The sequence below is a fragment of the Aricia agestis genome, chromosome 1 (assembly GCF_905147365.1).
Source record: "Aricia agestis chromosome 1, ilAriAges1.1, whole genome shotgun sequence".
Lineage (NCBI taxonomy): Eukaryota > Metazoa > Arthropoda > Insecta > Lepidoptera > Lycaenidae > Aricia > Aricia agestis.
Window position 1 is genome coordinate 2,034,663 of NC_056406.1, and position 14,549 is coordinate 2,049,211.

The 14,549-nt window shown below is 38.5% G+C and overlaps 1 protein-coding gene across 2 annotated transcripts in view; it reads right to left on the minus strand.

Moving 5' to 3' along the window:
• Positions 1 to 14,549, minus strand: part of LOC121732407 — a 101,134-nt gene that overhangs the window by 29,275 nt on the left and 57,310 nt on the right. For both annotated transcript variants that reach the window (XM_042122280.1, XM_042122286.1), the window contains exons 2-3: positions 12,778 to 12,923; positions 10,247 to 10,349 (exon numbers count right to left, since the gene is read on the minus strand). In XM_042122280.1, coding sequence (XP_041978214.1) covers positions 10,247 to 10,349; positions 12,778 to 12,923 — 249 coding nt within the window. The remainder of the gene's footprint in view (positions 1 to 10,246; positions 10,350 to 12,777; positions 12,924 to 14,549) is intronic.

The following is a 14,549-nucleotide window of genomic DNA, read 5'->3' on the forward strand; positions in this document are numbered from 1 at the left end:
CCATACACCATCGATTCGTCGTTTCGATCGGTTTGACGCGACGGATCGTACAGACAAATCTCCGTGTATGGGGCCCTATGTCAAACCCAGCCGACAGATCACGATTTGCATTGAATTCAGATAATCATAACTTAGATCCATCATCTGCCTATCAGTGAATTTCTTCAATGGTACATTAAAAAAACCAGGAGCCTATTCTTGTGATTGTAATCTTGCTACGCTTTCTTTTACAGGCGAACAAAAAAACGCCCTGGATTTTGGGGACTGTTCTGCTACTCTAATATACGAGTAGCGGCTTTTCTTAAATGCGAATTTTAATAGGCACATAATATAAGGCTAATTAAAAAACTAGTTCACGCACAGGAAAACTAACAACGCCCTCTGTCCCTACCATGCAGGTACTAATAAAAATTGTCGAGGTCAAATACCGTTCTGTCTAGCCTCCTTTACGCCAAACGTGCGATATGGAACTTCGTTCTATAAAAGTCTTACCCAAGCCCAATTCAGTAATGAATACAAGTTAACATTGAAGATCATTATAACGCTTATGGAACCCCACAATCTACCATCTATTGAAGTGTTTCAAGCTATTCAGTGCGTGTTCACGGTCAGAGCAGCTTTGTGGCATCGCGGTCGAGTGGCGGCCACATCCCCGAGCTGTGCGCGTCATACTGCCCTTGATGCTTATCTATGCCTTTTCATATGCTATTCATATTTTGTTACTATTTTACTCTGAAACTTTTCAGTTTAGAGTTTCTATACATTACTTATGATTTGAAAGTTTCGGAACCTGCTATCTATAATCTACGATCTAGGAGTGGCGTGGGGTTCCAATATCACAATTTCTATTGTCTTTACCGACTCAACGTATTTTAAAGACCGCTATCCAAATTTAAGACATGTAATTAGTTATTACTTTTGCTTCTTTTTTAAAAAAATCGGCCAAGTGCGAGTTGCACTCGCCCATGAAGGGTTCCGCAGCAGCAATAAGGTTTATTTTTATGAAATTAAGAGATTTTTGATTTATTTTCATATTTCAGTTGATTTAATGAAAGTTAAATTAAGGTTTACCATTTATGACGTATAAAAAAAAACTACTGGCTAGATCTCGTTCAAACCAATTTTCGTTGGTAGTTTTTATACTAATGTACATCATATATATTTTTTAGACTAATCACGCCCCTACTTTAGAAGTTAGAGGGGGGGGGGACACACATTTTTCCACTTTGGAAGAGTCTCTCTCGCAAACTATTCAGGTTATAAAAAATGATATGAGAAACTTTAATATGATTTTTGAAGACCTATCCATAGATACCCCACACGCATAGGTTACATGAAAAAATTTTTTTTTGTTTCAGTTGTATCTATGGGGACCCCTAAAATTTTCAATTTTTTTTCTAATTTTGTATCAAAATCTTAAAGCGTTTCACAGACTACATCTACTTACCAAGTTTCAATAGTATAGCTCTTATAGTTTCGGAGAAAAGTGGCTGTGACATACGGACGGACAGACAGACAGACAGACAGACAGACATGACGAATCTATAAGGGTTCCGTTTTTTGCCATTTGGCTACGGAACCCTAAAAAGGAATCTATCTGTTTTCTTCATTTTGAAAGGAATCAATTTTCGTCAAAGGTCTAGTAGAAGCTAAAGCTCGCATCTCTTTCTTCTTTTAGAAGAACTTTGTCTCTTTCACTTTGTCCCCATACAATATGAGCTCACTCAAAACGTGTCAGCCGCAACGGTGAAAATATCAAGTTCATCGTTTTATTTTAATTCTTAATGGTTTAAATGTTATTAATTATTATTGTGCGCCCTACATTTTTTGTTTGTTGAACAAAATCATTTTAATCCTATATTGGTGTTATATTTCACGGAATAAAATATTAGCATTGAAAGTATTATATTGTAGCACGGTTTGTGGCTGACCGAGGTTTACGTGTGGTCCGCGGTTACGGACGTGTTGGACGTCATACAAATTCCAATTTATTAGCTTTTCCGTTGTATTTATGATCTAGATATGTTATGTAATCCATCAAATCGATTTTATCCGCAGCATTCTAAAATGGTTGCCGTTTAATGTTATGTGAAATTCTAGCCAATAGAATTTCTAGCTACATTCGCATACCACGAATTCCTATACTACCTAAAGTTTCACATGAGCCTTTATTCTGCCCTGTCTTTGGGGATTTTAGACTTAAGGCCATCCCCCGAGAAAACGACCTTGATCATACATTTGACGCGTTGCCGAGATCGCATAAAAATCGCATTTTTTTACTTATCTTAGTTCAAAAGTGATCTAAAAAAATTCAAATGGGGAACATGTAGTTAAAGAAATTTTCTATCTATTGTCATGTGTTTCAAATAAACGCAATTTGTAAATACTAGGATGTAAATACTAGATGCTGAAAGTATGCTTGAATTTTAATAAATTGGTATTAGTTCGGAAGCTGATATAATGAGTATAATAAACAAAAATAGGAAATTAATAACGGGGAAAGGAATGTTAAGATACTGAAGATTATTGCTGTATTTTTATTATAACTTTGTAGCTTTCAAATTATGAGTTTACAAGGCTCTAAATACGGTAAATTGCGGCATCTCTGTAGGTATAGATGTTTCCAAAGTTGTCTTTATACAGACTTCCCTATTTTATGTAATTTACAAGTCCGTGAGGCGTCAACAAGTTAAGAAGTAATGAATAATGAAAGGCTTCCATTACTGCCACCTGTAACTGCCGCGGTGTCGCTCGCCAAGTGTTTTTATACGCAATTAAGGAATGATTTATTATTTTCACCAGTGACTCGGTCCTCATTGGAATTATTAAATTTTTTCGTTTTAATCGGAGGCCTTAAAATGCTGGAAAGAGGCAAAATGAGTATGTGGCGACTGGCGTTATCCGCAACTTGTGCCACAATACTGCATCGCGCTATCGAAGTTTTCTAAGTGCGTTGGTACACGAGATCTTTATTAAACGGGAAAATGGATCACCACACATTCCCACCATTGCAACTCCTGTGTCCAGTGTCGCCAGGATCAACAGTGGTAACCAACTACGAAAATCCTTTGATAAGATCTCAGGGGTGCCCGAGGGACAAGCTAATCTGTCTTGGACCCGTAATGAAATTAATCAGAAGGATATACGACACCTAAAATCAATCACGTGTGCTTCGGCCTGACCGAGCATACAACCATGCTTGGTGTTCCTTTGCAGCCTCCACACATATCCCCACAGGTGTGAATTTACAAGATCCCGATTCAACTATTTTTACCCTATTAAACTGTTAAGATTATCAAATCCAAACAGGGTGTAATAATAAATAAATAAGACTTTATTCCCGTATTTAAAAACATAACACAACCATAATAATTATTAAAACAAACATAAAGTAACAACACGGTAGAAAACTAAAAAAAACATATTATAAGGATTAAGGAAAATAAAAACATTAACAAAAAAAGTCTTAAAACTAAACAGGGTGTTTTTTTCAGTTTGTGGCAGTGCTATGCCAAAAAAATGAGGAATAGGCACGGAGCTAATAGCTTCATGGGAATAGGTGACCACTCAGGTTATGATTGACCACTCAGGATATATAATTGAGAGCAGTTCAAAGCAGCAGCAGTTCAAAAAGGTTACTAATAAGGAAGAATTATAAGGATGAATAATATTTTATTCGAGTAGCTTGTGGTTTCGTCATCGGCGTCGGACAGCCAGTGCCCTCCGTGTACAGTACAATGACATTTTCAGGGTGTTGTTGCGGCTGCCTCGCTTCTGTAGTGCTTCTTCAATGTTTTGTGAAGCACGTACGGACGATTTTTATGCGATTATTCGCAAAAAGTAGCGTCTATGCATCAGCGCTTACGTGAATGCAGCAACAGCATCCTGCAAATGATATATGCAAGATTTGACTGTCCCATTCAAGATAAATGGATGAAAATCTTAATGGGACTAAAATAAGATAGGTTTTGTCATAATTTTAATGTGAACCGTAAAATTAATAACATTTAAAGTGGTGATTTGTATAATGTTCTGATAATGTTTGGTAACGTAATGACTTAAAAAAATACTATGGATGTTAATCTGAAAATAAAATGATTATTATTATTATTATTAATAAGGAAGAATTTATAGTCAGGAAGAATATAAATTCTTCCTTAGGTAGCAACTAGCATCAGAGAAACTAATTTATAGGCAGATGTCTTATAATATTATTTCCTCGGATTATCATACCAATGATTGATGACCAGAATTGTCATAACGCTATTTAATTACGTAGGTTCGCAATCTGCCTATAAATTCCTCAGATAGTACTATCAGAGAGGTTGATTCATAGGCAGATGGCGGACCTACGTAATTTAGTCGCGATCGTCAAACCCAGCCGATAGATGATGTCTTACAAGTTGACATAATCCGACCAATTAACGTAGGTCCACAATGTGCCTATAAATCAATTCCTCTGATACGAGTAGTACATAAACATGTTTATTCCACAAACCTTATTCAAACAATTTAATCACGATTCTGCCCTATCAGAACGTAATATATCGTCTCGTTTCAGGCGTACCCCTACGTACATTTACGTGCCCTCAGGGGTAGAGGTGAGCTGGTGACACGAGGGTGGCAATTAGAAGGTATGACATTAGAAAGCAGTTCTTGGAAGCAATTGGAAGGAATTGAGCTTTGGAAATTAGATTGATGACTTCCCGACTCACGTGAAAGCTTCAAAATAAATTAAATGTAATTTGTACTGCACAAATGTGATGTCAAATAGGGAATACACAAAGGCGCAGAAGGCGCTACGCCATGCCAAATTTCAGCTAAATCGGCTGAGTAGATTAGGCGTGGAGAGGTAACAGACAGAAAGATAGACAGACACACTTTCGCATTCACAATATTAGTATGGTTATAACATATTTTAACAAAAGGTTAAATGTGCAAGTAGGCTTAAAGGCGTGAGCACACTGAGAGCGTGCCGTGGCTCATCGCAAAAATCCGCCTCCATACAATTTGTGTGGAAGCGGAAATCCGCTGCGCCCCGACACAGTGTGCGATACGCGCATCCGCTTCCATACAAATTGTATGGAGGCGGATTTTTGCGATGAGCCTCGGCACGGCCCGTCTCAGTGTGCTCACTCCTTTATACTACAGATAATTACTAAAAACCCAATTGCGCGGGACTTACAACAATTTTATAGATTCTAGAGATAGCATCTATAAACTGTTATAAGTCCCCGCAGTCCAGTTTAGTTTGAGTTTTTTTTCTGTTACCCTTTAATAGTAATTAGGGAATGCAAATCTCGCGAGATTGGGGCTCAAGCGAGATCCCGCGAGTTTATGAATACAATACCGCGAGATCTCGCCAATTTCCAGATCTCGCGAGATTAGCAGTTTGGTGGATTTTTTTGCAAATAATCACAATATTTGAATAAATTACGAAAAAAAGGAATGAATATTTTAAGTATTTTAAGATAAACATTCATTTTCACGATTTTTTCAATAGAATTTTATGCATCAAAGATTGTTTGATGTATCTGTCTATAGTTTTTAAGTAGTAAACTTTGACATACGTATCTACTATCTATCAAATAACAAATGAAAGAAACAGCCAGTATTCTCTTCTAATGCGGTTTTATAATTTTGGACGTGGCGGTAATATCGTGGACGTCCGCGGTAAAACTGTACCGTAGCTACTTAAAAATTATTAATATCTCCTTCTACTTTTCCTATTTGTCAGCTGTTCTTGTAATCAAGAAGTAAAACAATACTTAGTGCGCAATCTCTTGATATAGTGCGGAACTAAAACGACACTTACTGTTTGTTTTACTGTTACTTAAATACTTTTTTTAAATAACCTTATTTCAATTAATTTAATTCTATTTACCTATTTAAATTTACAAAGTAGCTTTTTGTAGTTTTTTTAAATTTTATTTGAAAAATATTAATGATGTACCTTTTTTTTGCTTAACAAACCCTCCAGATATATTCCTTAGCCCTATCAACGTGACAGAAAAAAAAAAGTCCGACGGCAGCATAAAAAGCCGCGGATCTCCTCGCTCGTCCTTTTTTTTACTCCATCAAAATGTAGGAGTCTTTGACCCCCGTTATCGGTGAGTGAGTGTAATATGTGTTTGTGGAATTGTCCAAGGTCTTTTAATTTATTTATTTTTGTAATTCTGCTTTTTCCTGTATTTCGATTCAATTGTGTGGCGAAAAAGCATATTGTATTTTGTCTAAATTGAAAATATCTTTTGGTGACAGACCACGTGCTTTGTTAACTTTCTTTGTTTCAACTCTTAAACCTTGTAAAAGTAGATTTTATTTAAAATATTAACTGTATTAGTTCTTTTACCGTGGTCATAATACGAGTATTTTTATCTTTTATTTGTCATAACAAAATTGACCATGACCTAGTTATGGCTGTCATTGTCAAAAGTTCTTTAACCTTTTGTTGTTGTTTTGTTGTAGCTTTTTCTAAATTTTACTGTTTCTCTTTCTAGTCTTTTTGTGAAATTAATGTTTGTGATGGACTCCGCAACCACGTGCTCAAAGTCTTTGGGTGGAGAACATTCCTCTTAGACTCTTGTTCGGAACATTCCAGGGGTGCTTTGTCCCGGACTACTTTGCCTTGCTCCGTCCGGACCACTTGCTCTGTCCCGGACAACTGTGTTACTTTACGGCTGGACATCTGCTCTATCCTGGCTGCTCTATTCCAGCTGCTAATGCCCTTTCCGGACCACTGCTATCTTGCAGCAGAGTTTGGTCGCCTGGAGCCGACCGCGTGCTGCTCATGCCGTCTGATTGACGCACCTACCACACACTGAACTAGCTGCCACCGACGGGGTCCCAAAGATCTCGGCACCAACAGCTGGCCGTCGACCCTACGCCTGTCTGGAAGCTCACGGAGACCTGAGGAGCTGGAGTCCCCCAAGTCGCTGTCTCATCCCAAGATAAGTGTAGTGTCCCTACCCGTGAATTAAAAGAACCGCGAAATAGACTGAGGCTAGGCTTCGTACCCGCGTTACCCGCTCTCCGACTGACTAGGTTTCTCTTCTCTCATCTTTTTTTGTTTTTAATAAATTTGTTAAAATTGTTAATTCTCTTTTTATTTATCTCTTCTCTTTTTTTTTTGTCCCCTGGGACAAAACGATAACATAGGGAAGTAAAATGTATGGAAATATATAGAGACGCTTTAATAAATTCCCGTCGACGATAACTTTTTAACGTGCACGATTGGATATCCAACGTTGACACTTCTGAACCGCACAAAACTTCCACGGTGCGTAAAATCAAAAGGGCATTTAACGTACACCCAACGTTTTATCGTGGAAGCCGGCGTCCACGATAACGTGACGTCCAGAATTTAAAAGCGCACTATCAAACACAAATCTTTTAGTAATAAAATAGTTATTTTTAAAAAACTAAAAGTCTAAATTCAGGACCTAGTTGATAATCACAGTGCACAGTTGCTTAGGCCAGCTCCTCTTTGTTTTGACTCCGTCCGCGCTTCAAATAAGACGTTTTTATGCTCAAGTGCAATCTCGTCAAACTCGCGAGATCTCGCCTTTTTTTCGCCAAAGATCAAACTCGCTAAAAAAGGCCGAAATCTCGCGAGAACGAGATTGCATTCCCTAATAGTAATACAGTAAAGTCTATTAGGAATTTTAACTATGTAATCCATACTTAGTGTACCTGTATGTTTGTTAGTCCGTCCGTCCGTCCGTCTGTCTGTCTGTTAACTCTTCACGCCCGAAATGCTGATATGATTTTGCTGAAATTTGGTATGTAGATACTTTGAGTCCTGGGAGGGGAACAAAGGATACTTTTTATTCAAAAAAAAATGTACGGTTCCCGCGCGATAAAGGGATTTTGGCGCAACGGAGTTGCGAGCGACATCTTGTAATAAATAAAGTAGTAGCAGTTTGTATTACATTAAATAATGGATCAAAGAAAAACTTTATCTCGAAATATTTTGCAATTTTGTTGGGAACGAAAAAACATGTATCAAATTAACTTACGCGCACTCAACGAAATTGAATCACGAAACACTACACTTACTAAAGCGGTGTAATTTATCGACGAACTTCTGGTAATAAGTGCGTGAGCTTTACTAAAGTATGAGAATAAATTGCTCAAAAATCGGCCAAGTACGAGTGGAACTCGCGTACGAACGGTTCCGTATCATTAAAGAGTTTAACGTTGTTAGTGGCGGCCGAAAAGGAAGATCTTCCGACCGAGCGAGATAGCATGCTCGGTCAGGCCGAAGCCCACTGACGTCATCTCAGACGTTGTATATATCTTGCCGTTCTCCGAAACTTCGATAGCGCGATGCAGGATTGTTAGGCGAATTGTGGGTACCGCCACAAGAGCAATAACAAGCAAAAAAATCACTTTTGTTGCATGGAAGCCCCTAAAATATTTAGTTCATTTTGTTTTTAGTAAGTATAGTTATAGCAGAAACAGAAAATATAATGAAAATTTCAACTCCTTAGCTACTACCCTTTATGAAATACAGCCTGGAGACTCTCCAGGCTGTATTTCCAGTGTCCGTCTGTCCATCTTTAGTGTGTCTCCAGTGAAGACAGACAGACGGACAGACGGACTGACATCGAAGTCTTGGTACGGAATATAATATTGCCCTTTATGCACGGTACCCTAAAATGCTGGGAAAATTGCTCGAGAAACGTTTTATAGTTCGATTTTTTATTTATAATGAATGGTCAACTTATTACGAGCAACGCTTAATACTGCAAGCTTATTGACCCAGTAAATAAAAGCGCACTCCGATGAATTGGAGTTTATAAATCTGTGAGTTTATGACTTGCAGTTTTTATAACGCCGTAAGACATTGATATATTTTTGTGACATAAAATCGTCATAATTATTTTAACAATCCTAAAAAAAACTAGGCCTTTACATCCGTTGTGGATGATTTAAACAGTATTTTTCAAAGCGAAGTAGCCACTCCTCAAATACTGTAAGTGCCTGGGACAAGATTTTTAAATGTCCGTATGGTCGCCTAAGCACATACGGCATTCTCGCATCATAGTCGGCCTAGTCCAGAGGAAAGAACTAGTCAATACGTCTGGGACCAACTATGTGCAGGTTTCCTCACGATGTTTTCCTTCACCGTCCGAGCGTCCGTATTATGTACTTAAGATCAGAAAATGTCTCATTGGTACACGCCTCCACCCGGGTTCGAACCTGCACCCTCTAGGAGTGCGAACCAAAGGTCTACCCATTAGGCCACTACCCATTTTAACAATCCTAATGATTTAGTTAATGAAAATAATAGAGAGTTAGCAGTTAGCCTGGTTACTGTAATAAAAACTCCAACGAAATGAATATTCGACGGGAAAGCTTCTGAGCAACATATGAATTTCATTTATTTTCAGTCATGTACTTTGTAAATATACTTTGAAAATATAACTTAAGTAAATTACATGTAACTGCGGTTAACTGCGGTTCTAAGTATTAAGCTGTGAAACTTGCAATGATACAAGCTTTGCCAAGTACTTAGTACAACATCGTTGTTAATGGCTGTTGTCGGTACAACGAATGTTTGTGTTTGTGCTAATCCTTGTTAGTATAATGTGGATATGAGTTTGATGACTCTCCTTCCCTAGAGAGCTGGGACCCGATTCTTATACCTCGAATGTCCTTTCCACTTCGAATGTGAGATATTTCGATTGAAGCGCCAACGCGGGCCCTAGGGTCACAATTTGCCACAAACAATTTTTTGGAAGTTGTGTTTCGATCCCATGCACATTTTAAATATAAATATTATTATATTTTTACGTATTAGTATCTAAGATTTTGTTTACATCGTCGTCGTATACTTAATACTTAATAGAAAGAGTACGTTTATATCTGTTTTCGGTATACGCGTCGCCGCCACAAAGGAAGATGTAGTATAATATATCTTGTCGTGCTCAGAAACTTCGGTAGCGCAATGCAGGCGTTAATTGTAGGTACCGCCATCCGCCACACTGTAAATACTTCTTCCAGGTACATCTTAATTCTAAAAGGCCTGATAGACGCACGAACTTAAAGCACACTTTTAAGTTCGCGAACTTACTCGACTCGCGTAGGTGACACACGAGAATCGCTCACACTGGATTACTATGCCCCAGGCTCGCGGCTCGCGGCTCTATGCTGACTACTGCTGACACACAGGCGATTAAGATCGTCGAGCCATAAGTCCGCGTACTTACTCGCACGTCTGTCACCCCTTTTAAGTACTCACCGGGTTTGATACAGGACATCCCGCACGCGCCGTCGCACAGGCATTTCTTCTTCTTGCTCTTGCAGTCCTCGTCCGACGAACACTTGCGGAGGCACTTCTGACCCTGTCGACAAAAATACTGGTTATAGTCCTGGCAATATACTACTTCTTGTTGGCCGACATTTTATGATAATAATCAGTAACGACAGCACTCAGAGAGATTTTAAAATAATCATAATTACTTAGCTTTAATGCAATTAAGAGATTGTCAGAAAACTTATATATGAATACAGTTTGCGTCGAAATTTTAATTCAATCAAAGTTACTCTGTGTAGCCGTTACTTATCCGTATGTGTGTACTTTCATACATCTCCCGAATGTGTGTACTTTCATACATCTCCCGAATTTGACGTGGGAGAGCCATGCTTCGGCACGAATGGGCCGGCTCGACCGGAGAGATACCACGTCCTCACAGAAAACCGGCGTGAAACAGCGCTTCCGCTGTGTTTCGCCGAGTAAGTGAGTTTACCGGAGGCCCAATCCCCTACCCTTTTCCTTTCCCTACCCTCCCCTATTTCTTCCCGTACCCTCCCCTATTCCCTTCCCTACCCTCCCCTATTACCCCTTAGAAGGCCGGCAACGCACCTGCAGCTCTTCTGATGCTGCGAGTGTCCATGGGCGACGGAAGTTGCTTTCCATCACGTGACCCGTTTGCTCGTTTGCCCCCTTATTTCATTAAAAAAAAAGAAATGTGTGTACTTTCATACATCTCCAATCTCCATATCGATTAAACAATCAGCCAGATTGTATCTCGAAAAGCTCGCATGAAAAAATACAATTTAATTACGCATATCAATGCCGTTAAGTTAAAATCACTATATTTTTTACCTCTGGCAAAATGAGAATTCCGTAATACCTATCTAATCCTACTTATATTAATATTATAAAGGCGAAAGTTTGTTGTGTGGATGTAAGGATGGGTGGATGTGTGGATGTTTGTTACTCTTTCACGCAAAAACTACTAAACGGATTTCAATGAAACTATACAATAACATAGCTAATACATCAGAATAACACATAGGCTACAATTTTAAGCGACTTTCAAAATGGGGGAGGTGTTATGTTCGTTTTCATATGTTCAACGATTACTCCGCCGTTTGTTAACCGATTTTCAAAATTTTTCTTTTGGTATATAGAGTATCATCCCAATTTGGTATTATATTCACAAAAGTGGTGATCTGATGAAGGATCCATAAGTAATCGAGGGAACTCCTCAAAACTTATAGGGAAATATGTGGTGACTTCGGTTTCGTGAGAATTATTCTAAGCATAAGCTACAAACAAGTAAGATTTTGCACCGAGGTATACCTGGTATACCGTGGTTCGGAAGGTGCTGAGAGAACTCCTGATTCTTTATAGATACAAGTTTGGGAGTTTCAGCGTTGTTTTAAGAACGGAAAGCATATGCTACTATGCAAATTACATTCATCATCATCATCACTACCATATTATACCATGCATCGTCCTATGGTTATGACTTATGAGCCTATAAAGACCCTGTTATAGGTACTTTTCATAGTCTTTTAGATCGAGTCTCGAATTTGTAAAGCGATAATTAAAAAAAATCTATACCTACCTAATATTATAAACCTGAAGAGTATGTTTACTTGAACGCGTTAATCTCAGGAACTATAACAGGTCCGATATAAAAACTTATTTCAGTGTTAGATAGCTCATTTATAGAGTAAAAGTTAAGCCTATAGGCTATATATCATCACGCTAAGACTAATACGACCGAAGAAACTCAGGAAAATGTGGGAAAAACGGGGGAAGTATTAGAAATTACAAATTACTGGAGGGCAGTTCCATGTAAAAGTCTACCATACCGTTGCCATGGACACTTGCAACGTTAGAGGAACTGTAGATGATCCTTTTAAGATTGAATACGCTCTCTTTTTGAAGGTTTGCAGATTGTTGATTGCCTTTTTTTAACATAGTAATTGTAACTCGTTTTTAAAGTATTAATAATTTAATAATAATGTATAGCGCAGGGGTTCCCAACCTTTTTCAGCCTGCGGCGCATTACACGTCACAATATTTTGTCACGGCTACTAAATAAACTCCTTTAATAATTATTATACATATTTAGGTTAAGCAGGCAAATAATAATAAATGAATATTTCATCATCTGCCTGCTTTGTATAATTCATATTATAATTTTATTTTTTATTGTATTTTGTGGTTTCGGAAAATGATGTAGGATCGACTCATCACTCACGGCGCCTCTCTTGCCTTTCCACGGCGCACTTTGGGCGCACTGGCAGGGCGCCGCGGCGTACAGTTTAGGAACCCCTGGACTATAGCTCTGGACTATAGCCTTTATATTGAACCAATTTTCTAACATCACCAAGTATAAATACAAATATAAGTACTCCATGATGACGATTGCCTGGCACTGTCAGCAATGTATCCTATCCTATACTAAACTGTAACGGCTAACCTATACAGGATAGTCTTGCTGTGAAAATTAACATCTGTTCTTGGAGACTTACCAGCAGCGTGGCCTGCTCCTCATCCCGGGGGCACTGCGCGGAGGGGGAGTTGCGGGGGTTCTTGTACACGCGGCCGTCATCGTCGGCGTCCGGCCGCGTCGTGTCCTCCTCCTCCTCGTCCGCCGTGCCGTGGGGGAGGGATGAGACTGGAAGAAGAAGATCTATGAATGTTGGTAGCTTTGTACACTGAAGAAGATGGTCTATAAGTCGTGGTAGAGTGATAAATGATAGTTAGGGCTGTAGAGTAAATACAATGATTAAAGTACAGCCTTTTAGGCTTTGAAAATGAATGTCCTTGGAGTCCAATTTTACGACGTTGGAATGCGTCTCGTCGACTTTATTGCGTCGTACGTAAGTTCCCTTTTTTGTAGCAAACCTAGAAAAAAGCTAAGAGGAGCAAATGTTATATCTTTAAGTTTACTCTGAGAAACTAAATTTTGTGTGTGAAAGAAAAAGCTCAACACCATGAAATGTTCGGAACAAATCGCCAGAAGCGTCCTACAGAAAAAAATTCCTTAACTTTTTTGCAAACTACAAATTGGCGATGTACAAAATAAACAAGGTTTTTACAACCGGGCTTTAAAATGAACCGGCCGGTTAATTCAATCACCGGTTCTACGAAGCTCCCGGTTGCCACAAACCTCGTTACAAATGCAGTTTTTACAACTAAATTGAATACTGTTTGAATAAAACATGGTAGCAAACAGTAGCAGTGGGGAGAAAACTAAAAACCAGCTATTAATATGGGTAAAAATAACATGTTGATTGTTGTATGCCTTTAAAAGTAAGCTCGAAGTATGAATTACTATTAATTGTAACTATAGCGACAAAAGATACATTTAAATTTTTCAAAGTTTAAAAGTTCATGACATACAGCCTAGTGCCAGACAGACAGACAGACGGCCAGATAGAGAAGTCTCAACATTATCAAGTATAATTATTCTTTATTATATCCTATATATATATCCTATAATTGTTCTTTTTCTATGCCCTTTGGTTACGGTAATGTAAAAAAACACCTTAAATTATACAGATGGATTCAGAACCTACTTATTTGGAAGTCAGTTAGAAACTACTTGTATATTTTGCTAGACTTCGTAGAATAAGCTATCACCAATGTACTTTCAATATCTAACAAGAAGTAGGTAATCACATATTGTGATCTGTTTTCCCGATGCGGTGAGAGATTCCATAACAATCGACAGCTAAGAGTGTGGACACAATAGCGGCGGAAAGTGATATAATATTTGAAAACATATTAATTCAAGCGAAGCGATATAACCACCTTTCAAATACTGTCGTGCCTGGGACTTGACATGGCATTCTCGCAAAATAGTCGGTCTAGTCCAACGGAATAATAGCCCAATACGTCTGGGACCAACCAAATGAGGGTTTCCTCACGATGTTTTCCTTCAACTTTTGAGCGTCCGTATTATGTACTCAGTAACCAGTTTTCAAATACTTTAGTGCCTAGAACATAAGCGTCCGTATGGTTGCCCAAGCACATGCGGCATCCTCGCAACAAAATCGGTCTAGTCCAAAGGAATGAATATAGCTCAATACGTCTGAGACCATCCTGCCTAGCATACGCCAACGAGATATCTCACTCTACATGTTTTCTCGATGTTTGATGGTTTGTCTTTTCATCTCTATTGACCCTAGCATGACAAACATTTTTTCTCGCGTAGATCTATCATCGAAATAACACATTTTTATAGAGTTTGTCGAGATAATGTCGAGATTTTGACATTATGAGACGAGTAGTTTTTAAT